General features: G+C 62.2%; 1 protein-coding gene across 3 annotated transcripts; it reads left to right on the top strand.

Annotated features, from left to right (window-relative positions):
• The first annotated feature begins 50 nt into the window (after positions 1-50).
• On the top strand, positions 51-24,367 carry SMG5 (SMG5 nonsense mediated mRNA decay factor). Of its 3 annotated transcripts, XM_047704666.1 has the most exons (23): positions 58-189; positions 2,445-2,753; positions 3,461-3,559; positions 4,062-4,185; positions 4,543-4,699; positions 6,478-6,567; positions 7,508-7,597; positions 8,224-8,302; positions 10,243-10,368; positions 10,454-10,522; positions 10,690-10,898; positions 11,521-11,658; positions 12,067-12,651; positions 14,318-14,493; positions 15,547-15,622; positions 16,212-16,387; positions 17,219-17,377; positions 20,426-20,485; positions 20,974-21,130; positions 21,502-21,592; positions 22,331-22,405; positions 22,742-22,880; positions 22,990-24,367. In XM_047704666.1, the coding sequence occupies exons 4-23, from the start codon at positions 4,087-4,089 to the stop codon at positions 23,071-23,073; spliced, it is 2,835 nt and encodes a 944-aa protein (XP_047560622.1). In that variant the 5' UTR covers positions 58-189; positions 2,445-2,753; positions 3,461-3,559; positions 4,062-4,086; the 3' UTR covers positions 23,074-24,367. The 3 variants fall into 3 exon arrangements, with proteins under 3 accessions (XP_047560621.1, XP_047560622.1, XP_047560623.1); XM_047704665.1 differs by lacking the exon at positions 2,445-2,753 and having other exon boundaries at positions 51-189; XM_047704667.1 differs by lacking the exons at positions 58-189; positions 2,445-2,753; positions 3,461-3,559; positions 4,062-4,185 and having other exon boundaries at positions 4,567-4,699; positions 7,413-7,597.
• Positions 24,368-24,429: the final 62 nt, after the last annotated feature.

A 24,429-nucleotide genomic window follows, 5' to 3' on the forward strand; every position in this document is an offset into this window, starting at 1 on the left:
CGAGCAGGGCCGGCGGCGGTGGCTGCGGCTGCGGCTCCGGCCGGACACGGCAGTGGTGGCGGTAGCGGCGGGCGGCGGGGGCCTGTGACCGGGAGCCGCCCCGGACCCGGGCACCATGAGCCAAGGCCCCCCCTCAGGGGAGAGCAGCGAGCCCGAGGCGAAGGTCCTCCACACCAAGCGGCTTTACCGGTGAGGGGCCGGGGCGTGCGTGCGGCCGCCGGGGGAAGTGGGCGCCGCGGGGGCGGGGCCGCGGCGGGCGGGGCCGGGGTGCGGGGGGTTGCGGGAGGGCGCGGCCGGGCGGCGAGCGGGGTGGGCGCGGGGCCCGGCGGGGGCCGAGGCCCGGAGGCCGGGGGGCGCACGTGGAGGAGGCCCCTGGCCCGGAGCCTGGGGCGGGCGCCGAGCTCTGCGGGCCGCGGAGGTGAGGGTGGGGTCGCAGGCGGGGAGAACCCGGAAGGGAGCGGCGCTCCGAACCCCGCAGGACGCGACGGAGGGGAGTGCCCCGGCCTGCGGTCCGGAGAGCCAGGGGCTTCGTGTGACCTTGGGCCTCGCCGTCCGCATCCTGGAGAGGACGGCTTGGGTTGGGTACGCCCTGAAGTCCCTCCGGCTCGCGTTTTGCGGAGTTTGAATGAAAAGAGAGGCCGGAGACGAGTTGCGTCGGCCTGGAGGGGCCACGAAGGGCCGGGTCCAGAGTGTTCCTAGGTCACGGGAGCCCATTTCAGGGCACTGGGGCCCTCCTGATCGCGAGCCCTGCTCCCTCCCAGCCTCAGGACTACAGCCCCTTGCCAGGCAGCGTCCATCCCCAGTTTCTGGTTCCCGCAGCGCCACTCGCCCCCCGCAGGTCCTGGCTGCCGCCCCCGTCCCTCTGCTGAGGCCGCTGTGCGCTCTTCCCACACAGGGTCGAGGATTTCTTCTTTCTGGGGGGCAGCTGGAACGTGGTTTCTAGAACTGGGGCAGAATGGGGTGAAGCGTGAGACGAGGTTGAGGTTGCTGCTGTCTAGTAGAGGGTGAGGTTCGTAGAACAGGGGCCGTCGGCGCGGCGGCCCCACCGCGGCAGTGCGAGAGTCGGAGCGTGTTCTTTCCCTCCCGCCACCGGGCGTCCTGCCTTTCTGGCCTTCCTAAGTCAGAGGCACAGGGGAGTATAGGCCGCTCCCAAACAGCAAAGTGATCCAATCGGCAGCCCCTGGGCGCCCGCTGTGGGCTGCCCCCAGCCGTCTCAGGGCGGGTGAGGAGCCGGCGGTGGGTGACACGGGTGCCGCGTCACGCTGCCCGTCCGAGCGTGGGCCCTGCCTGCGAGATCCCGCACGTGTCTCCAGCTTTCAGCAGCGGCCTGGTCATCCTTCTGACCGTTCGCGGGCCTCGCTGTCCCTCAGCCCACCCCGGTACCTCCCGGGACGGACGAGGTGATGTGGGTGCACATGTGGCTTACGTGCGCGCGTGCGTCCCTCTGCCTGTGCCTGTGTTCTTGGCTTTGAGCCGGGTGGAAACGGGAGGCGGCCGGTCGCTGCTTTGATTCCTTAGAGACGCAGTGGTGACTGCGGGAAGGAACCGGGCAAGGAAGGTCTGCTTTCTCTGCCCCACGTACATGTGTGGTTAGATACGGACTGTCACTCTGAGCTTCGGTAAATTGGGGAAATTCCCAGCGTCTGCTAATAGACGGAGATTCTGAAAAGTTTTAGAAGAGGAGAAGGCAGCAGTAGCAGGGATGCTGGAAGGGCCACAAACACCAGTTAATTAATTAGGCTGACGAACTATTTTTAAAAAGTCATTTTTCGGGGAGCCTGCTGGCTCAGGAGTGCACGCAGCTCTTGATCTTAGGGTCACACATTCGGTCCCATGTTGGGTGTAGAGATTACTTTAAAAAAAGAAAGAAAGAAAGAAAGAGAATCTGCAACTAGAACTTTCCGGAGTGATGGTTATTAAGCTTTCTTGGATTGACAACTAGGGAGAGCTGTGGAGCCGGTCCATAAAGGCATGTGCACACGCTCCTGAGGTCTGTCCGTGGCCCGGAAGTTCAAAGCCCTGCCCTGGGGAACTAAGGGGGCCTAGGATAAAGTCACGGATGGCCGTCTGACGGCCCTGGCATGGAGGGCCAGGCTGGCTCAGAGGGCTTGGCTCCCATCTGTAGGCGGCCCAGAAGGCGTTTGCAGAAATGCTGAGCTCTCAAGATTGCCTGTGAGAAGGCCCGGAGTCCGCTCCCGCCCGCTCCTCTGGGTGCTGGCGGTCATGTTGCCCGGGGCAGGGCCGCGTCTGTCAGCGTCCCTCCTGAGCCTCCACAGGGAGCCAGCCTGCCGTGGCCCACTTTACCAGCCCAGGGGCCCACGTCTCAGTGTCCTGAAACAGTCCCCAAACCCTCCCTTTCTTGGTTGCTTGTGTGCCGGAGCGGTTTCTGAGTTTCCCTGTTTCCACAGCTGTTACCTGCCTTCCTCTGGGTTTTCCCCTTCTAGAGATGACACGTCCCTCTGGCGCTTCTCAGCCATCCATGGTGGCGCTTCAGTGGCCTTTTCTCGTGGTGTCTGGAGTCGCCTTCTGGCCTTAGACAAGAAAGATAGAAGCTACTACTTGCTGAGTCTGCATGTATGAGGCACCATCATGAGTGCTTCACGTATTCACTAATTTAATCCTCGTGCAGGGGCCGTAACTGTGCTTCCATTTTGTAGGTGGGAGAGCTGGGACGCAAGGAAGTTAGCGCTTTCGCCCAGCACCCAGAGCCTGTCATAGCAAACAAAGAGTCGAGGAGACCTTGCGACTACGCAGTACGCAGTGCAGCCCCCTCCCCATTCTTCCGTACCCCACTAATTCAGAAATAGAAATTTATGCTAGGGAGGCCTTTCCTTTGTGTCAGGGACAGTAAGCCCTTGGACAATGATTAACTCGTGTCCCGTTACTCGTTGAGCGGCTGCCGTGTGCCAGGGCCTCACGGGAGTCCTTTCAGTTCGTCCTCACAGTCCCCTGTGGCGGCTGCCATGCCTGTCCCCATTTTTATGGACAGGGAAACTGAGGCTCGGAGAGCTTAATTTGCCTAAAATTACAGACGTAGACACAGCCAGGGTCAGAGCCTGCATTTCCTGTTGGCGTCCCAGCACAGGCTCTTTCCATTAAGAGGATCCAGCTTTTCCTATCACGGGGCTTCTCTGCTTTGACACCTTGGACACTTGGGGCAAGATATGTATTGTGGTGGACTGTCCATGTGTCGTGGGGCCTCTGGCGGCACCCACTGTAAGCCAGAGCAGCTCCCCTGCCCCCGAAGCCCCGTCGCAAGTAGTGACAGAACTGTCCCCCGGGGAGAGGGCTCTTCTTGGGGTGCGTGGCGACTGTTCATCTGGTTTTGTACAGCTTAGCCTGCAGCCTTCCCGTTTCCCTGCCCCTAATTCTGTAGCTTCTTCTCTAGGATCAGTGCCCCCCGCCCCAGCCTGCCTGGACATATGAGGGCTCAGGGCTCTCTGCCTGTGCTTCCCTCCAGGGCCGTGGTGGAGGCTGTGCATCGACTTGACCTCATCCTTTGCAACAAAACCGCTTATCAGGAGGTGTTCAAACCAGAGAACATTAGCCTGAGGAACAAGTAAGCCGGAGACTCTCAACGACAGAGCCTTAAGCTTTCTCTGCCTTTCTCCCCCAAAACCCTGTCGCACACAGACGCGTGTTCTGTCTTACCTCCTGAGCTCATGGTACGGTAACGGGCTGACAACTCTGGCCTTCCTGAGAGAGGACGTGGGGACCCCTCACTGTCTCTGCAGCTTCTTCCTCTAGGGCCTCGTGCCACTGGACGGCACTGAGTTGGGGGAACCGGCCATGCTACCAAATGGCAGGAAAGAAAGATGGGGTTAAAAGGCAGGAAAAAAGGAGAGAAATGTACAGGGCGCAAAGAAGATTATTAAAGTTGTTACTGCTCCCGCCTCTATCCTTGGGGGTTTCCACTGCTTTCCAGGATTGCTGTTTGTCCCGGGTCCTGCAGATGGACCCTGGATGTCCCTTGGGAGGCATGGGGATTTGTGGGTCGGGGCGTCGCAAATGCCTCCCTGCCCCAAGGATGGTCAGCCTCCTGTGCTGCTCTGTGCCCTCAGGCTGCGCGAGCTGTGCGTCAAGCTTATGTTCCTGCACCCAGTGGACTATGGGAGGAAGGCCGAGGAGCTGCTCTGGAGGAAGGTATACTACGAAGTTATTCAGCTCATCAAGACTCACAAGACGGTAAGGGGAGGGCCCAGGTTTTGAGAAGAAAGGTGTCTGAAGAGGGAAGCTGAGATCGGAAGAGACAGCTAGGAAGGTGGGCCAGGACATGGTTGGAGGTAGAGGAACCACGGAAAAGAGGCAGTAAGGAGGGAGGGGTCCGATGTAATTAGGATTGGCCGGGGAGCCTCCTCGCAGACGGGAAGATGAGAGAGGTGGATCTGAGGGTGTGGGGTGACTCGTGAGTGAAGGGGGATGTGGGCGAAGTTCCAGAGCCAAGAAGCCAAGTTCGTTTCCTGGTGAGAGGACTGGGGTCAGGGAGGGGAACAGTCCTGTGAGCTCACGGCTTAGCAGCCCCTTCGCTTTCCCGCCGTCCAGCACATCCACAGCCGGAGCGCCTTGGAGTGCGCCTACCGGACACACCTGGTCGCTGGGATCGGCTTCTACCAGCACCTGCTTCTCTATATCCAGTCCCACTACCAGCTGGAGCTTCAGTGCTGCATCGACTGGACCCACGTCACCGACCCCCTCATAGGTCAGTGACATCCGACAGGTGGGCTGGGGAGCGAGTGTAGGGGCCGCCGCATCTGGCCTTCTTACTCTTCTGGGTTCTGTAGCTGGTGACCTGGCCAGGCACAGAGGATTCTAGCCAGACCTGCAGACGGTCCGTGGACTTCGGGTTTCTCTAAACAAGCGCGCGAGGTTGGGTGAAGACCTGGAGGAAAGAGGGGTTTCCGTTGGTTGGGGGTGCAGACGAGGAGGTGTCTGAAGGACGGCCGGATGTTGTGAGCAGGCCCGTCCCTGGAGGGTGGAAGTAACAGCACTTTTCTTCTTGCCCTTGAGTTTGCTCAGCGCCGTGTGTGTGTTTTCTTTTTTTAAGTATTTATTTATTTATTTATTTTCGTAGTCTCTACGCCCAGCGTGGGGCTTCAACTCACGACCCGAGATCAGGAGCCTCCCACTGCCCTGCCCTGACTGAGCTGGCCGGGCGCCCCAGCACTGTTGCTTTTAACTTCAGAAACTGTTTCCTAGCTTTTTTGTGCGTATTGAAAGTGTTAGGAATGTTTACGGACGTTCCTTCAAGATAGCGCTGCGTGGTTAGGTGTCACAGGTAGGTGTCTGCGTGGCTGCCCGAGGGGCCGGCGACTATGCTCGACCTCCTTCCCTCCTCGTCCACCGTCTGGCCGCTCACGCTCCTTCCCGCCCCCTGCCTGTGCCCGTGCCCTGGCCAGATGCTTCTGTACCACCTCAGGGCATTCTCCGTCAGAAGCCCGGCGCTGCATCTGGTGCATTTACAGAACATTTAAAAAGAACGACGTAACCTAAGACCACCCTCCTAGACGCCATAGCAGATGGCCGGAGGGGTCCAGAGCCCCCACAGTGAAGAGCCTTCACTTCGGAGGCTCCGTTCCCTGAACTCAGTTTTTCTCCTCATTGATGTGCTTGCGTCCGGCTGACTGAGGACACCTGTAGAACGTACTAGGAAGGGCTTCTCGGGGCGGGTCTCGTAGCCAGCAGCTTGGCGACGTGGTGACGCGGACAGAGGGGAGCGGCTCGAGCCAGTCTGCCTTTCGAGTCCTGGCTCTGCCACTCACCAGTGTGTGACGTGCTTGACTGCTGGGTGGGAGCAGTGAAAGTCGCCCTCTCCAGAGGTTGCTGTGGGACCCGTTGACACCAAACAGCACTTAGACCAATCAGTGCCTGATACGTGGGGGAGCTGCCCCCCAGAGAGCTCGAGCTCTCTGAACTGAGAAGGGGGAGCTGAGAGCCCAGCACATCGGCTCCGGCTCCGGCTCAGGCACGGCAGGCTCACCTGTCTCCTGCACGGGCAGACTCCCTGGTAGGTGGCCTTCTCCATAGGCCTCCTCCCCCAGGAAGTCTGGGGCATCTGCCTTGGCCTCTTGTACATTTCATTCTTCCCGGCAGGTTTCCCGTCTCTACCCAGACCTTTCCTCCTCACGTGGGAAGCTTCTGCCCAAGGCACCCAAGACTGCCTTGACAGTTGGCTTCCCCCTCTTCTTCCTTTCTAGAAGCCTTCCTATGATGACCTTTCACGTCGCCTTTCCCCAGGAAACTGTCCTGGCCTGAGGACCCTCGCCTGTCTCCTCCAGTTCCTTCCCGTCCCGTGAATGACCCCTGCCTGCAGGCCTCTGTCTCTCCACCTGGTCCTAGATGCACATCCCCCTGCCCCTAACACACGGTTTCAGGACGAGCGTTGGATTCTTGATCTCCTTTCCCCACCTAGGAAGATGTTTCCCGTTAGGTAGAGGGCCAGGGAAGGGGCTTCTGAGTGTCCCTTTCTGTCTTTCTCAGGATGCAAGAAGCCAGTGTCTGCGTCAGGGAAGGAGATGGACTGGGCACAGATGGCGTGCCACCGGTGTCTCGTGTACCTGGGGGATTTGTGTAAGAACCGGCACTCTCGTTGGGGCAGCGGTTTGGGCTGCAGGACAGGCGGGAAGCTGCTTCCGTTGTTGGTACCAGCTTGTATGTGGCAGGAGAGCAATAGGAATAGTTTGCGGTCTGTGACTAACATGTCCCTTTGTCCCTGCTCCTCCATGAGCCAGAAAGGACCAGTGACTATGGAAGAAGGAAATAAACTTTGAGAAAGTCTGGGTGATAACTCAGGTTCGGTATTGGGTTAGGAAGATTTTTTTTAGTTGCATGTTTTTCTCTTTTGGGGTTTGCTTTTTTCATTTTTCCTGGATTCCTAGAGGAATTGAAATTCAGCCTCCTGGAGGGTTTCCCTGCCCAGCAAACGTTCTCAGAATGGAGGAGTACTCTCTTGCCTGCTGGGCCCAGGCCTCTAGTCCTGGTAGCTAAAGGTTCCTCATTAGGCTACTAGATACATTACTTCTTGTCCCGTGAGGCTTTTCCTCCCTGCCCTGTGCGCTCCTGGCCCCCTCATGGGCCCTGTGCGCAGAGAGAGCACCTGCTTCGCGTTAGACTGGTCGAGTGTCCTCAGTAACGTCTTCCCTGCAGGATCAGACAGCTGTATTCCAGAACCCACTACCAGAGGTCCTCCCAAGCAGTTACGACCGGCTGCGGTCGGTGCCCGGGTCCCCTGCCCAGGTCCCCTTCCGTTGGGAGGAGATAAACAAGATCCTGTTTACAAACACTAAACATTCCCCACACCCTGAAGCTCCCAGCAGGGAAGAGAGAGTTGAAGGATTGGCCCACAGTCATGCAGAGTTAAGATTATGCCCGAGGCCCAAGCAGCCAGCCTCATAGCTCAGGTGTCTTCCTCCCAGGGTCTTCCTACAGCTCCACAGAGTGGACTCCAGGACGAGGGGAGGTTTCTCTGAAACGCGGCAGCATCACGTTTCCTTCCTTCTGTCTCCTGCAGCGCGTTATCAGAATGAACTAGCTGGCGTAGACACCGAGCTGCTAGCCGAGAGATTTTACTACCAAGCCTTGTCAGTAGCTCCCCAGATTGGTAAGTGGCGTCTGACTCAGGCCTCCCTAACCAGCAGCACTTTTCAGCAGGAGGACAGCATGGAGAGGGCAGGCAGGCCGCGCTGGCTTCCCTGCGTCCCCCTCGTGCTCGGTCCCGTCACACTGTGCCTCGGTTGGGCGCTCGCCCTCTCAAACACAGGCTCAAGAGGGAGGCAGAGGGGAAGGAAGAGAAGAAGGCTCCCTTGTCTCTGAGGCCTCTGTAGAGAGAGGAAGTGACACTTGAGGGACAGTGGGAGCAGGGGGAATGCTCCATTGCACGGAGAGGTGGGGATTTGCTTGCAGTAGGAGAGCTCAGGGGTGAGAAACAGAGCTGGGGAAGAGGAGAGGCTCTGTGGGTTTCCAGCAACCCTAGAGTTGCCACAGCCGCCGCTGATGGGATAGCGCCCGGTGGTGCTGATCCCTGGCAGGCGAGGCCAGAAATGAGTGTCCAGCCAGTCCCCTGGGGAAATAGGATTGGCCGCTCCTCCCCGGGGACGCTGGTGTCCTCTGCAGACCTGGGCCACCTCCTCCTCACGAGCCCATGTGTTCCCCGGTGCTCAGCAGTGCTGGGTCCTGGTGGCAGGGGAATGTCATGGCACAGACCACATGACTTTTGTGTCCCTGCAGGGATGCCCTTCAACCAGCTGGGCACGCTCGCAGGCGGCAAGTACTACAACGTGGAGGCCATGTACTGCTACCTGCGCTGGTGAGTGCCGCCGCCGGCCTCGCGTCCCCACCGCTGCTGCTTCGCTCCCCCGCCCTTTCCTACCTCCTGCTTGTCATGGATCCGCCTGGATTGGAAGGCGCTCGGGCAGCTGGCAGAGCTGCCCACCATCCGCTGGGAAGTGTGGGATGGCTGTCTTGGGGGAGGAAGTCAACGGCGTGTGGTGGGCGGAATGGTGTCAGGGCAGCGGCTGTCAAGAACAGCACAACTGTCGGGCTTTGGTGTCCGAGTGACCATGGCGACAGTGCGGGAGGCCGCTGCTTCCCCAGTGCTGATGCGCCCTCGGAGTAAGGAGCCTCGGCTTCAGGATGGCTGAGCTGAGTGGACTTAGGTCACCAAGTCGCCCGAGCCAAGTGGACGTGTGTCTGATGGGTTGCTGCGTGCCCCAGTGAGGTAACGGTCAGGAATAAACCGCCTGGGCCCCAGCGGCAGCTGCCTTGTGGGGGCCGATGGCTCCGTGAGAAGCCAGACGTTTCCAGAAGATGCTGCTGTGAACTGGGCTTCCAAGCAAGGGGAGTGGAGGGAGCTGGTCCTTCATAAGCATGTGGGCTGTGTGCAGAAGTGTGAAGTGAGCGTCTGCCTTCTCATTCCCTATGCTGTGATCCGTGGTTCATTTGGTCCAGGAAGCCTTTCTTCTTGGATCAGCACAGTGTCTGCTCTTGGGGCGCCTGCTCTTGGGGCGGCACAGACCGGCCCCCGCGGCTGCTGTTCTTAAATACAGGTGACCAGGTTCGTGGGCTTCCGTTGCCTCCTCCCCAGTCCTCTCGTGCCTTTCCAGGAATGCCCCCCTTACTGGTCCTTGGTCCCTCATCACACTCGTGACCGTGATTGTGAGTGATCACTTCCAGAGAGAGCCTGGCACGTCCAGGTTTGGGAGGTGCCCGCAGGGGCCCTGCCTTGCTGTGTTAAAGCACTCACGTCTCCCGTTGGTGGGTGAGGCATCTGGGTGGGGCCTGGTCAGGCCATTCTTTGTCCCCAGTGGCCTTTTCTAGGATCAGTCACTGGTATTCAGCAGCCCTGGGGGCTGCTCTGTCTGGAGCGAGGCTCCTCTGGACCCCTTCCCACTCCGTGTGGTTTCTCTTCTTGGGAGAGATGGATTTCGTACATGGCAGCTCAAGGCTCCGGACATTGGATTGTGACCCAAGACATTTGGAAATAGAACCTGCCTGTCTCTTAGGGCCCGGAGGCCAGCAGTCATCTGTGTGGTAATCTGGTGGTCAGAGCAGCTGCCCTGCATCGTCCTCTCCCCCCATCCCCGATTTAAGGCTAGGACGCACAGAACCCATTTCTGGACGGAAGGAGTGTCTGTGACTTTGTGACTGCCTCTTATTCACCAGTAACACACATTTCTTCTTTTCTGTCCCTTGCTTCTTATGACAAAAGTACATTAAAAACAGCCCAGTGCCCTGTTGGTGCTCTGGGTGCTGCCGTGAGGCCGGCTGGGCTAGGAGCCTCCGCGCTGGCTCAGGGCCTGGGGCCGGCGTGGGGTCCCTGCTCGTCCTGGCTCCGCGCGCACGTGCGTACGTGTGGGCGGCACGCGCTGGACTTGGCCCGTGGCGGGCTTCTCCGCACACTCGCCTCCGAACCAGTGTCTGAGCACGGGAGCTGTGTGTGCACACACTTGTGTGCGGCCGCTCGCTAGCTGCCACTTGTCGTTACGTGCTCTGTGCTGCCATATGTCAGGGACGGTCCCTGACAGTGGGAGCAGTCATTCTGCTTACGGAGGGAGCCAAGGTGTTCCATTCACTGTGCTGTCCGGAAGTTGTGTCTGTGTACTTTATCGGGAACGGTGGCCTTGCCCCGAGTCTGTACACAGAAAGGGAGCCTGGGGGCAGCATGCGTTTGCTCCAAGTACTGTTCCCCGAGCGCCAGCAGAGCGCCGCGCCCTGCCGGGGCTGCCCAGTGCACTTTGTGTCCTTCAGCATCCAGTCGGAGGTGTCCTTTGAGGGGGCCTATGGGAACCTCAAGCGGCTGTATGACAAGGCAGCCAAGATGTACCACCAGCTGAAGAAGTGCGAGACGCGGAAGCTCTCTCCCAGCAAGAAGCGGTGAGTAGGGCCCGTGGGGCTGGGGCGGCGGGACTGGAGGGCCTCTGGGGCATTTGCCATTTCCCTGGGGCTCCTCTTCTTCCAGGTGTAAAGACATCAAGAGGTTGCTGGTGAATTTCATGTACCTGCAGAGCCTCTTGCAGCCCAGGAGCGGGTGAGCGCCAGAGGGCGGGCCCTCGACCCGCGTCCCGGCCCTCGACCCGCGTCCCGTGAGCCCCTCCTGCCGGGCCGGCTCTCTGCGGCCCCCGCCGGGCCCCGCAGCTCCTCTTGCCCGCCCCGGACCCCATCACTGACCTCCTTGTTGCGCCTGTCCTTCTGCAGCCCGGTGGACTCAGAGCTGACGTCGCTCTGCCAGTCAGTCCTGGAGGACTTCAACCTCTGCCTCTTCTACCTGCCCTCGTCCCCTGGCCTCAGCCTGGCCAGCGAGGGCGAGGAAGACTACGAGGGCGGCTATGCTTTCGTCCCGGACCTCCTCGTCTTTCAGATGGTCATCATCTGTCTCATGGGCGTGCACAGCTTGAAGAGAGCAGGTGACTCCCGTGCCCTGCCTGCTCCCCTGCCCCCACCTGGCTTCCTCCCCGGGCTGCCCGAGGCACCTGCCTCACTGCTGGGCCGGGGACCCCTACACTGAAGGAGCTGCTGGTGAAGGAACGAAGGCAACAGCCTGTCCACACTGTGCCCCCACCTCAGGCCCCTCCCGCAGACACACTCGGTCACAACCCGGGCCAACAGGGACGGAGTGCTTAGCCGATGACCCAGACAGAACTCCGACTTTGTTGTCTGGGGCAGTTGGGCAGTTGCGCAGATCTTCCTGGGAGCGGCACACGTGGAGCAAAGTCGGGAGGAAAAGGGAGGCGGGCCTGGGTGTGTGGGGGCTGGGGCTGTGGGGAGCCCGCCTGAAGGCGTCAGAGCCAGGGCAGGTGGCATGGGCCCACAGGATATGCTCGCCTGAGGACACACACAGTGAGCTGGCACGTCCTAGGCGGCAGGATAATCACGCAGAGACCTAAGAAATCCTTTTTTCTTAGAAGAAGCTTTGAGAAGTTGGTTGGTCCTTGGAAGGGGGAGAGCAGGTGAGATGGGGCTGGAGCTCATGGCACCTGCCCCTCCTCAGAGCCCTGGGCCGCTCATGCCCAGCTTTTCCGGCTTTAGGGTCCAAGCAGTACAGCGCAGCCATTGCCTTCACGCTGGCCCTCTTCTCGCACCTCGTCAACCACGTCAACATACGGCTGCAGGCGGAGCTGGAGGAGAGCGAGAACGCAGGGCCTGCATTCCAGAGCGACAGCACAGGTGCGGCGGGGGAGGGGAGTGTTCCAGAGCGATGGCACCTCCGCGGGGGAGGGGAGTGTTCCAGAGCAACGGCACAGGTGCAGGTGTGGGGAGGGGTGTTCCAGAGTGATGGCACAGGTGCGGCGGGGGGAGGGTCCAGAGCGATGCACAGGTGCAGTTTTGGGGGGGCGTTCCAGAGCGATGACACAGGTGTAGGTGTGGGGTGGTTCCAGAGCGACGGCACAGGTACAGGTGGGGGAGGGGGCGTTCCAGAGTGATGGCACAGGTGCAGGCAGGTGGGAGGGGGCGTGCACATGGACAGGTCAGGCTGGAGTGCAGTGACGGGAAGGGGAGCACATGGGGGGCTCGGAAGGTGGTGAATCGCTCTAGTTTGCCCCCAGGCCCCACCTGACTGTACTCTTGGCACAGATGAGCCCTTGGAGAAGGAGGAGGTGCCAGGCCCCGAGCCCCCTCCCGCAGCACCTCCAGCAGGTGAGGTCAGAAAGAGCCGGAAATTTTCCCGCCTCTCCTGCCTCCGCCGCCGTCGCCACCCACCCAAAGCAGGAGATGACAGTGACCTGAGCGAAGGCTTTGAATCGGACTCCAGCCACGACTCTGCCAGGGCCAGTGAGGGCTCGGACAGTGGCTCTGACAAGAGTCTTGAAGGTGGGGGAACGGCCTTTGATGCTGAGACAGACTCAGAAATGAACAGCCAAGAGTCCCGGTCAGACCTGGAAGACATGGAGGACGAGGAGGGGACACGGTCCCCGGCCCCAGAGCCTGCTCGGCCTGGGTCAGAGGCTCCCGAGTCTCTCAATGGCCCCCTGGGCCCCAGTGAGGCTAGCATTGCCAGCAACCTGCAAGCCATGTCCACCCAGATGTTCCAGACTAAGCGCTGCTTCCGACTGGCCCCCACCTTCACCAACCTGCCCCTCCGGCCCCCGGCCGAAGCCCCTGCTGCGGCTGGCTGCAGGCCCTGCGTCAACGGAGATGCGGACAAGCCCTCAGAGCCAGGTATCTGGGCCTCGGTTCCCGCCACTCTGGTCCGTACTTCCCGCCACCCCCGCCGAGGGAGGCAGCTTGCCTGTCTGTGCGGGTGGCCCCCCCCCCCCCCCCGCCCCGCCTTGCTGCGTCTGTGTGCTCTCTCCGGCCCGGTCCGGTCAGGCAGAGTTGTCCTCAGAGTCCCCGCTGCTGCTTACGGTCTTCCCCTTCTCCCCCTACTCCCTGCCCCTTCTCTGGCCACTGCCCCTGCCCCTCGTCCTGCCAGGGACCTCTCTCCCGGGGGTCTTCCCTGCACGGGGCGCCCGGCTGGCCTGTCGTCGGGTGCTTTGTTGAATGTGCACCGCAGCCTCGTGCAGGACGCGTTCTCCTCCCTCTTCTGAGTGCTGCCCCTTGCCCTTAACCTGGCACTTGGCTCCTCACTTGCCGTCTGGTTTTCCCTCAAATCACGGGTCTGGCATTCTTCCGAGGCTAGGGGAAAGTTCCTCCCTGCGGGTTCCTGTAACCTCTGCCCCGCCACAGCTTCCAGGCCTTTCCCACTCAGGTCCTTGTCTGTTGGCTTGTCTGGGTCCCCAACGAGACCGTGAGCCTCTTGGGGGCAGGGCAGCGTGGGTCTGGTCTGTCCTTGGATCGTCAGTTCCTAACACCGAGTCTGTATGAGGGTGGGACGCAGGAAACGCTCGGAAGCCCGGGAAGGGGGTTGGGGGGCTGCTCCACGCTCTGACCTGCCCGTGAAAGTGCTGGGGAGGGCGGGGTTGTCCTTTTTTTTTTTTTTTTTAATTTTGTTTATTAGTGCACACCTGCGTGAGAGGGAGGAGCAGAGAGGGAGGAAGAGAATCCCAAGCAGACTGTGTGCTGAGTGTGGGGCCCTGCACAGAGCTCGGCCTCACAGACCCTGAGATCGTGACCTGAGCCAAGCCCACGAGTCAGACACTTACCGGAGGGAGCCCCCAGGCGCCTCGGGCTGTCGTTGAATTCTGTCTGCCTTTTCTCCCTTCCCAACGGCTGCCTTCTGGTTGCCCGCTGTGCGTCGTAGCAGGGAGTAGGCCTTTTAGAAACACCGGTTGAGGAAATAGCTGTAGACCCCCTCACAAGTTAGCTTGAGACCGGAAGAACCATATTTTGTTTTATTTGTTTATTTTTCAGTGGGCTCCACGGCCAGTGTGGAGCCCAGCACAGGGCTTGACCTCCTGACCCTGAGATTAAGACCTGAGCTGACATCAAGAGTCAGACACTCAACCGACTGAGTCAGCCAGGGCCCCAGGAAGAAACAGTTTTTGTTTTTCTTTTTAAGATTTTATTTGTCTGTTTGTCAGAGATAGAGTGAGTAAGCACAGGCAGGGGGAGTGGCAGGCAGAGGGAAAGGGAGACGCAGACTCCCCACTGAGCAGGGAGCCTGACTCGGGGCTCAACTCGGGGGCCCAGGGATCATGCCTGAGCTGGAGGCAGACCCTCCACTGACTGAGCCCCCCAGGTGGCTCAGCAAGGGTGGAGGCACCAGTTTCTCAACTTAAGAGCATCTGGCCGGTGGGCGTGGAAAGATGAGGCAGGGGTGGTGGTGAGTTCCCATCTTCAGCATCCGCGCTCTGCCCAGGGGTGCGGGCAGGGCGGCCCCTGGCCTGGAGCTGAAGCCTGAGGCTGTGTGGCCGCGCTCATCCCGGCTCCCCCTCCCCCACCCCAGCCTCCGAGGAGGGCTCCGAGTCGGAGGGCAGCGAGTCCAGCGGGCGCTCCTGTCGGAACGAGCGCAGCGTCCAGGAGAAGCTGCAGGTCCTGGCGGCTGAAGGCCTGCTTCCCGCCGTGAAGGTCTTCCTGGACTGGCTGCGGGCCAACCCTGACCTCATCGTGGTGTGTGCGCAGGTGCGGCTCGCCGTGGTGGGGGGGCTCCGCTGAGGGCGATGCCGGGGCCCCGCTGGTTCCGTCAGGACACACGTTAGGCGCCTGCTCCGGGTGGGCCAGGACGCTTTCTGTAGGGACAGGGTAGACGTGAGGTCTGCACTCCAGGAGCCTGTGGCCGGGGCGGGGGGGGGGGGACTGGAGCCGGTGGCCGAGGCGGGGGTGGGGGTGCGGGGGGGACCGGAGCCTGTGGCCAGGACGGGGGCGAGAGCTGTTTGTTGCGCTTCGAGCCCTGGCGCTGGGCGTCAGGCCAGTCGTCAGGCCTGGGGACAGTCAGGCTTGGGGACAGTGACGGCCGGCTTTAAGCCCTGCCCCGGGGTCCAGACGGAGGAGTGGTGCCTGGGAGATGGGCATGGGGCAGCAGGACTGCCGGACAGGGTGGAGGCGCTGGGGGGTGGGGGCGGGGCCGCCTTCTCAGGGTGGGTCTGTCTCGAGCCTTGAGGGCAGCGCAGTGTTTTCCTGTGTTGCTTTATCCCAGGGGCACGTCTGCCGTGCTGGCCCCTCCCCTGCGGGTCCCCCTGGTCCTCAGAGGAGGGCTGAGGTTAGGCCAGGCACACCCTTGGGCGTGAGCTCATTTGTGCTGGCGGCCAGCTACTCACTCCCTTTAGTCATCGGGAGGTGTGCTAAGGTTGGGGGTGTGGGGTCCCGTCCCCACACAGGTGTTCCAGGATGGGCACATGGAGGGCAGAACAATGGGGAGAGGCCGCCTCTGGCGCTCAGGTTTCTCCCACTCCCAGAGCCCAGTGTCCTTCCTGTGGCCTCAAACCTTCTCCCCACGGTCTTGCTGCTGGTGACGAAGTTCAGCCAGGCCCGTGGGCCCCCTTCATTCCTCATGAGATCGGCTCCCTGTTTTCCAGGTCTCCCAGGAATCCCCCGCCCCCCGCCCACGGCCTCTTTTGTTGATTTTTCTATCAGATCGCTCTAGGTCTGTGCCCATAGCCCCTAGACCCCCCCCCCCCCCCCCCGGCGTCCTGCTTTCCTTGCCCCTGCCCCACTGAAGGCTTCCCTTCTTCGCAGAGCTCTCAGAGTCTGTGGAATCGCCTGTCTGTGTTGCTGAACCTGCTGCCAGCTGCTGGCGAGCTCCGGGAGTCTGGTGAGTGAGTGCCCAGCACTGCCCCTGCTCTCCCTCTCCCTCGTGGCCCCACAAAGCCCAGCCCCCTCCCTGGTAACCCAGCCTGGGGGGAAGGAGGCTGATGGGGCTCTGTGTCCTGCCATCCTGGCACACAGCGGCCATTGTGGTCTCTGTGTCTCTGGTTTCCTCAACACTGCCCCACTGTGGGCAGGTGGCCTGGTTGGCCAGGCAGGGTGCTCCCCGGGGAAGGCCGTGGGGAGGACAGGAGCAGAGAGAGGCAGGCCTGGGAGCCAGCCCCGGTCACCGAGAGTCCTCCTGGGCCTCCAGAGCTCATCCCCTCTTGCCACCTTCGAGCTGCGTGTGTGCTCCGGTTCCCAGCTCTGGCCTCAGCTGAGAGGGTTTACGTCCTCCTCGAGAGCCCTCAGGTCCACCCTGGGCTCGGGGAGCCTTTCGTATCAGAGCACACTGCTCCTGTGCCTGCCCTGCTCCTCTAGCCCCACCAGTCCTGTGGGACAGCCCTGCGCGTCCATCTCCCTGCTCTCCAGGGGGAAGGGCCATGTCCCTCAGGGGGCTCCCACAGGGCAGGTGGTCTCACGTGGCTTCTCCCCAGGCCTGGCCCTGTGTCCCGAGGTCCAAGACTTTCTTGAAGGTTGTGAATTGCCTGACCTGCCCTCCAGCCTGCTGCTCCCAGAGGACACGGCCCTTCGTAACCTGCCGCCTCTCCGGGCGGCCCATCGTCACTTTAACTTTGACGCGGATCGGCTCTTGCTTAGCGCCTTGGAAGAGGTGGGGATGGCGTTTCTGACACCAGCAGCTCTGTTCATCCAGCCCCACAGTAAAGCCGGTGGCCCTCCCGTCCAGCGTCCTTAGGGCTGGGCTGGGCGTGCTTCTCTCATGAGCCACCGGGCTTGCCCTCCTTCCCGTGGGACGCGCATGGGTGTCCTTTCGCGGCCTGCCTCCACCGTGTCCAGCTTTTGCAGAGTGTGGAGTGGGGGGCTGTTAGGGCTTAGGAGCTGTTCTCAGGCTCTTTTCCACTCTGGGGCCGGCATCCTGTGAGCTGGACAGGAGGCCATCAGAGAGAGCTGGAAGGGGCAGCGCTGCCTGACCGGTCACCCGTGTGTCTGTATCCCTGCACGGGGTGCCTGGGGACTGCCGGGTAAGCCGAGCAGACAGGCACCCGGCACCCTCGCCGGCACACAGGGGCCTTTTGGTTCCTCCTCTCCAGCTAGAGGGCCCAGGCTTTCGTCTGTTTCATGTTTTAGGGTTTTAGAGAGGATTCTTGTTTGAGGGGGAAGAATAGGCTGGAACTGTTGGTCTAGCTGTGTCCCCTCCTTTTTCCACTCGAGGAGGGAGGTGGCAGGAGTGCCCAGGTGCCCCTACGCTCAGTCCGCTGTGCTGCCTTTTCTGTCTCCGCCTGCGGCCTGGTTAGCCAGTCCCGCCTGGAGTCTCCTTTCCTGGCAGCCCAAAGCTCTGGGTCTCGGGGCTCCCCTCTCCCACCCCACACACCACCGGCCTTTCCAGGGAGCCCCTGCCCCTGCTGCGGGGGGCCGGGGGGCGGTGCCTGGGGGCCGTGCCTGGGGGCCCTGCCGCGCCTGACCAGCTCCCACGTCCCCGCAGTCGGTCGTGCGCACCTGCTGCATCCGCAGCTTCGGGCACTTCGTGGCCCGCCTGCAAGGCAGCGTTCTGCAGTTCAGCGCGGAGGCGGGCATCTTCGTCAGCATCGCGCCGTCGGAGCGGGAGGGCGCGCTGCAGCAGGCGCAGGCGCAGTTCCGCATGGTGAGCCGCTGTCCTGGGGGGTGGGGCCTGCACGGAAGAGCCAGGGAGGGGGGCGGGGCTGCGGGGAGGGCCCCCCCCCCCCCCCCCCCCCCCCCCCCGTGGGCCTGCAGACAGGGAGGGAGCACAGGGAAGGAGCGGTGCTTTCAGCAGAGGCAGGCTGGCCCTGTCCATGTGCGGACTGCCTGGGCTGGAGGCCCGTCCCTGTCCCCTCCTGTCTGAGCTCCCTGCTAGGTTCCCCCATGGGTTCCCTGGCCCCAGGGGTGCTGGCCTCACGGGGTTGTTGTGACCCCAAAACGAGCTTGCATCTCGGGCATGTGCCTGCAGGTGCCCCTGGCTCTTCCTCTCTCGGGGATGAGGACTAGGGGTGGGGGGAATGGCCGGATCCTTCCCTACGGGACCCCCAGAAAGTAGGAGGTGGCCGGGGTTAACCTCTTCTCCATTCAGAACTTGGTCCCCAGATGTTGACTGAGAGTCAGCTCCATGCCAGGCCAGTCTGTTCTGTAGGCCCTGGGTTCGCGGCAGTGCCAGCAAGGTCGCTTGGTCTCAGGGGCCTGATGCTCCGGAGCACAGTCTGGGCTCTGCACTGGGGCCTGCACAGCTGAGCGCTGTCCCCCCGGCTGGATGGCAGCCCGTTTTGGGGGGCAGCGGGGGATGTCTGGCACCAAAACACGGCCCATGTGTCTTTGCAAACCTTGAGGTTCTTTGTCCCAGGCCCGTCCCCTCCGCCCAAGTTGCAGGCCTCCCCACCTCTCTGAGCACCTGCTTCGCGCGGAGAGCGTGCGTGGCTGGGAAGGGGCACAGGCGCACCAGAAACTCCCTTCTTTGTGGCCTTAAAAGCAAGCTCGTTTTGTTGAAAAACAAACCTGTCGTGCTCTGCAGAGGAAAACACGTAATTACAAAGACATTCATGGGGAAATCACACAGCTTTAAGACGTTAGTTTTTGCAGACATTTCCTTTAGCTTAAAGCTCCAAGACTCCCATCTCAGGGACAGGGAGCCGCTGAGAGCCCCTCGCAGTTGGTGCTGGACCCCAAGGTCCCTTCGCCTGCCAGGGCTTTCCCCAGCACTGCTGAGTGGCCCATGTCCACCCTAAGGGTGCATCCCTCCACAGCAGTGTGCCCTCCCTGTAGTGACACCTGCCAGCGCATACTGGGAGCTTTCTGTGTGCCAAGCCGACCTGGCCCGGGACAGCGTGTTCAGCCCTGGGCGCAGCTCAGTGAGGGGGTGCTTACCCTCTCCTGCGCCCCATGACGGGACACAGAGCCACAGAAGAGGGATCGTCTGTGGCAAAGCCAGGGCTCTGGCATTGGGCAGACTGGCTCTTCTGAGCTGCTGCAGCCCCAGCATTTGCCTGGGTTAGGGACCCAGCTTGCCTGTGGTTCCTCAGATGTCCCCTGAGGACGGCCGAGGCCCACGTCTCTGAGCCGCTGGCCTGACGATGCCAGAGGCCGAGGTTGGTGCAGCTCTCCTCTCCTCTTCCTGGACCCAGATGGAGGTCCCTTCCTCTACCCTTGGCAGAGCAGACCTCACAGTTCAACTCCAGCCTGAAAGGCTGCTCCCCGGGCTTGATTCCTGTGGTGCCGGCACTGCCCGTCCTCGCCGGTCTGCCGGCTGGGCCTGCTCTGTGCCTCCCTCTCTCTGTCCTGCGCCCAGGTGTCTCCAAGGGGCCATTTTGTCATGTGGGCCTCTGGAGGGGGGTAGGTGCATCTCGCACAACCATCGTGTAATTGTCAGAACTGAGATGCTGGGATGGGCGCAGTACTGTTAACCCCAGACTTTCCTCAGAAGTCACTGGATTCTCCACTGACGTCTGTTTTCTTTGTTGTTTTTCTAATGATTTTATTTATTTGAGAGAGAGCAAGCAAGCAGGAAAGACAGAGACAACACAGGCAGGGGGAGCGGTGGGCAGAGGGAGAAGCAGGCTTCCCGCCGAGCAGGGAGCCTGATGCGGGCTCGATCCCGGGACCCTGAGATCATGACCTGAGCCGAAGGCAGACACCCCCTGGGGCCCCAGATGGCTGTTTTCTTTTCCAGGCTCCCACATTATGTTGGGTTGTGTGTGTCCTTGATCGGCTCTGGGCTGTGGCGGTTTCTCAGTCTCCTTTCATGACCTTGACACTTCTGAGGAGTGTCTGTCAGTTGATTTGCAGCGCGCCCTCAGTCCGGCGCTGTCCCGACATCTCACGCCACGTTCTTGCAGTCGATGCATTTGCACAGGTTACTGCCGTAGGGCATCATTCTGAGGACGTTCCTTCCCCCATCAAAGGGCCTTCGGTGCCGTGCCCCCCGCCCCCCATCCTTTGTCTCCTCTTTAGACCACGTTAGGGAGATTGGGCTTCATCCAGAAGATAAAGGGAACCGTCAGAGGACTCGGGGCCTCGGTGCCCAGCAGCTGGTGTCTGGGTGCCGGCGGGGAAGGTGGCTGGGGGCGGGGGCAGGGGCCGGGGAGGATGAGGTGGGAGGAACCAGCTTAGACGGGGGTCACACAGCGGAGGTGAGGGGAACAGAAGCGTGTGAGTGGTTTTTCGGACGTGTGGTCAGCAGGACAGGAAGGCGATGACTTGGGGAGCAGAGAGAGGGACCAGTCACAGCCCAGCCCAGCCTCCTGGCGTACACAGTGGCTGCTTTCCCAAGTCGGGGACCGCCAGAAGGGGAGCAGCAGGTTTGGAAGAAGTTGGCAAGTGGTTGGCGATAGAAGGCGTGGTGTGCGGGCACCGCGCACAGCAGAGGGCAGAGCTGGCAGGCCGCTGTGCTGCTGGGCGCTGTGTGTGTGGCCCCCACGCGCAGCTGCTGCTCCCTGTCCCTGGTGCCTGGGCCCGCGAGAGCTGCGGCGCGGGTCCCAGAAGCGCTTCTCTGCCAGGGGAGTGGCCTGTCTCCTGAGCCTCCCTCTCCCACACTTAGTGGCTGCGAGAGAGCTGACCTCACATGATGCCTCCCGTCTCCGACTCGGGAGCTCCTCTCGGATAATCTGAGAGCTCTCCATTCACTGGGGGAAGGACTGAGGCCCCAGCTCTTGGTCCCAAGCTTAGCGCGCGTTTCGCCTTGTAGGCGCAGGAGGAAGCCCGTCGGAACAGGCTGATGAGAGACATGGCCCAGCTGCGGCTTCAGGTAGGCGGTCGGGACCCAGCGGCGGCCGCTCTGCGTCTGCTCATTGGCCAGACCCTGCCGGCGGATGCTGCCCGGCCGCGGCCCCCTGCCCTGCCCCCCTGCCCTGCCCCCAGCGCCTGCTCTCTTCCCCCGCCTCCCCTCCCCGCTGTTCAGTGTGGTGCCCGCCCCTAGAGCTCTGCCCCTCTCCCCCTTGCGCACTGGCTTCCACCTGAAGCACATCGCCTCCCAGACCGCCTTCTCTGGCTCTCTCCTCGCCGGGCCTCGCCGGGCCTCGCCGGGCCCTCTCTGCCTTCTCTGTTCGCTTTTCCTTCTCTTTCTCTTGACCTTTCCTCCCTCTGCCTCCTTTTCCTCCAAGGCCTTGGTACGAGGAGGCCCCCCCCCGTCCCCTTGGCGGCAGGAGACGCCCCAGGAGAGCCTCCTGGGCTCCGTCCATCACGCCGGGGCTGCAGGGCCCATGCAGCCGCACCTACTCTGCCCTCTCTCCCCAGCTCGAGGTCTCTCAGCTGGAAGGGAGCCTGCAGCCCAAGGCCCAGTCAGCGATGTCTCCCTACCTCGTCCCTGACACCCAGGCCCTCTGCCACCACCTCCCGGTCATCCGCCAGCTGGCCACCAGCGGCCGCTTCATCGTCATCATCCCGAGGACCGGTGGGTGTACTGGGGGGGACAGGGTGTGGTTAAGAGAGACTTGGGGCTTGCAGTGGAGAAGCGCCCAGGGAGGCCCAGTTGGCGCACTGTGGCCTCGGCAGGTCCTGCTGTCTCTCTAAAGCTCGGTCACTTCATCTGTGGAATGTATGTGACAGTCTGTTAAATGCTGAGTCACAAGACGGTTGGGAGAAACGGGAGAGACCTAAGCGCACGCACTTGGTAGACCGCGGGCTCTGCTGATCGAAGAAGGTCCTATTTTGGAAGAGCCCTGGGAGCCACTGAGGAGCCCGGGTCCTGCTTCTACTGCAGCGGGCGCTGGGGGTTCCCTGCAAGCTCACCTGTTCCGTCACCCCCCCCCCCCCGTCTGCCAGTGATCGATGGCCTGGACTTGCTGAAGAAGGAGCACCCAGGGGCCCGGGATGGGATCCGGTACCTGGAGGCAGAGTTTAAGAAAGGAAACAGGTGAGTGTGGACCTGGCCAGGCGTCTCCGGAGCCCTGGTCCCCGTGGGTGAGAGACACACTTGCAGTCCATGCGCGCTGCGGTGGGGGCTGGGGAGGGGACAGAGATAAAATTACACATCAGGGTCTCAGCTGTGGGTGGAGGGTGGGGGAACCTGTTGTCAGACAACCAAGCTGTTGTCTCTTTGTCTCTGCGGCAGACGTAAGATGAGCGTCATCGGGGAGCTGGGGCAGCACCCCCACCCCCCCGGCTCCCGGCTGCTGTTGTAGGGTCCGTCCGAGGTCAGGGCTCCTGGGGCGGGAGTGCCTTCACCTGCGCAGCCAGGCAGGGACTGCTGAGGCCCGCTCAGGCCCTCCCTTCGGGGCTCCAGGCTGGGAGAGCCACGGGCGGTGGGTGCAGCAGAGGGACGAGCTGGCTCTTGCTCCCGGGCACCCCCACGGCATCTGCCCCTGCCCGGCCCGGAAGCCGCACAGAGCCTGCTTGTTCGGACCCTGTCTCCAGGAGCCTGACTTGAAAAGCATCTGCTGCTCCTCCCTTCCCAGCTGCTCCCCCGGGAGGAACCAGGGGGTCGATGTTATCAGGAGGAAAAGCGAGCTGGGCTCGGGGCCTGGCCAAGCTCCTTTGAAATGGCTCCAGACGGAGCCGGGATGGGACCGAGGTGCCCCTCCCCTCCCCGGGACACAGGGAGGTGCTTTAGGGGAGGTGCCCTGCCCCCTCTGACCCCCTTCCCCTGCTGCAGGTACATTCGCTGCCAGAAAGAGGTGGGAAAGAGCTTCGAGCGGCACAAGGTGAAGCGGCAGGACGCAGATGCCTGGTAAAGGCCGGCCCCGCCTCACTGCTCTCCCACCTCGGGCTGGACGGTGCTGCGGCAGCTGGTGGGAGCAGCCTGGGGCCATGCTTAACCCGTCAGGGCCTCCTGTGCGGTCCCCTGGGAGGGAGAAGTGGCCCCAGCCCCAGAGCCCCTTGGTGTCCCTGCTTAGTGTCCCTTTACCCAGTCCCCATGGGACACTCTCTAGAACCACTGTCCCTCTCTGCCTGGTTTTTCCTGCGCACGCTCCTGCTGTCCTCCCAGTCCCCAGCTTCTGGGGATGCTGGTACGCGGGCTGCCCTCACGCTGTGGCTTGGCCTGCCGTCTCTTCCTCCCTACCAGGGCCCTGTATAAGATCCTGGACAGCTGCAAACAACTGACTCTGGCCCAGGGGGCGGGTGAGGAGGACCCCAGCGGCATGGTGACCATCGTCACAGGCCTTCCACTGGACAACCCCAGTGTGCTCTCAGGCCCTATGCAGGTCGGTCTGCAAGGTAGCAGGATGGGGGTGAGCAGGGAGGAGGTGCCTGGGCCGACGCCCTCCTCAGACCACTCCATGCGTGTGCTTGTCTGCTTCCACCATCCCTTAGGCAGCCCTGCAGGCCGCTGCGCACGCCAGTGTGGACATCAAGAATGTTCTGGACTTCTACAAGCAGTGGAAGGAGATTGGTTGAGATGGACCCCCACGCCCGACAGTGGGGCTGCGTCCAGATCTCTCCTGCCCTCCCTGGCAGCCAGGACCACCACCTGTAGTCACCCCAGCACACGCAGACGCACGCACGCACGCACGCAGGAAGGAAGCCCAGCCGCGCAGGCCGCAGGGAGGGCCCGGGAGCCACAGGGAGGGCCCGGAGCCGGCTGAGAGGGCGGTCTCCCTGTCGCCAAGATGACGTCAGGAAAGTGAGGGAAGTGCTGGGAGCAGGAGAGGCCTGGGGGCCCCCAGCCAGCCCTTCTGCCTTAGCCCACCGCTGTCCCCAGGGACAGGGGCAGGCGTGGGCATCTGCGCTCCATTGGAGTGCTTCGTGGACCTCTGAGGGGAAGGGACAGCAGAAGGGCCCCTCTTCTCACTCAGGATGCAGGGTGATTGGCGCCTGGAGTCTGCACCCTCCGGCGCTGGGGGAGAATTGGGTATCACCAGACATATGGGTAGTTCTCTGCGGACCCTTCCCTTCCTGGAGGACCGCCCGTCCTCTCCCTATGTGCAGGCAAGGCAGCTCTGGAGCCTTGGGGACTCTTCTAGAAGAGGGGCCTGGAGCTGCCGGCACCAAGAGCAGGGCCAGGGCTCGCTCCCTCCTGCTGCGGGGACCGCACACCCAGCCGCCCCACTTCTGCTTCCGCTCTGCGTTTGCCTGGCTTCCAGGGCCCCGAGCAGGTCACTCTGTCTGTTGGCAGTCTGGCCCGCAGGCCAGGGAGGGTCCCTGGGGCCCCCAGCCCCACAGTGGTGGTGCTTGCTGGGGGGCAGAGTGTGATGCTGAGAAGAGGAGAGGGGAGCGGTGGGAGGCCCCGGGAGAGGCCTGCGTGGAGGTGGGCCGCAGGAGGGAGAGGCCCTTAGAGCTGCCCGGCCAGGGGCTGCTGGCCCAGTGGGGTGGAGTGTGGGGTTCACTTGCGCGTAGCAAGGGGCGAGGCGAATGTGGGAGCCAGGATCGGGAATTGCTCAGGGCAGCGGGCTTTGCAGCGGGCACAGGCTGTCCGGAAGGCTCTGGCCAGGAATGCCCTGGCCCCTTGCCCTGGGGCTGGCCAGAAGCTCGGCCAGGGGTAGGGGGTGCCGGGGGTCTCGGCTCTGCGCCCCCCCACCCCAGCGCTAGCCTAGCTTCCCAGGCTGTTCTCAGAGGAAAGCAGGCTTTTTGCCTCCTTCCTCTAAGACAGCACGTCTGGGACAACCTGGGGGCAGTGGGGTCACCCCCCCTCCCAGTCCCTGGCAAAGACTGAGACTAAAGCGTCACTTAATAAAGACCCCCCGAAGCCCAACTCCGTCTCCTGGTGCCATTGTGTCCGGTTATATTGGGATATTGGCACTTTTTTCCTGAAGC

Source organism: Lutra lutra, chromosome 15 (assembly GCF_902655055.1).
Source record: "Lutra lutra chromosome 15, mLutLut1.2, whole genome shotgun sequence".
NCBI lineage: Eukaryota > Metazoa > Chordata > Mammalia > Carnivora > Mustelidae > Lutra > Lutra lutra.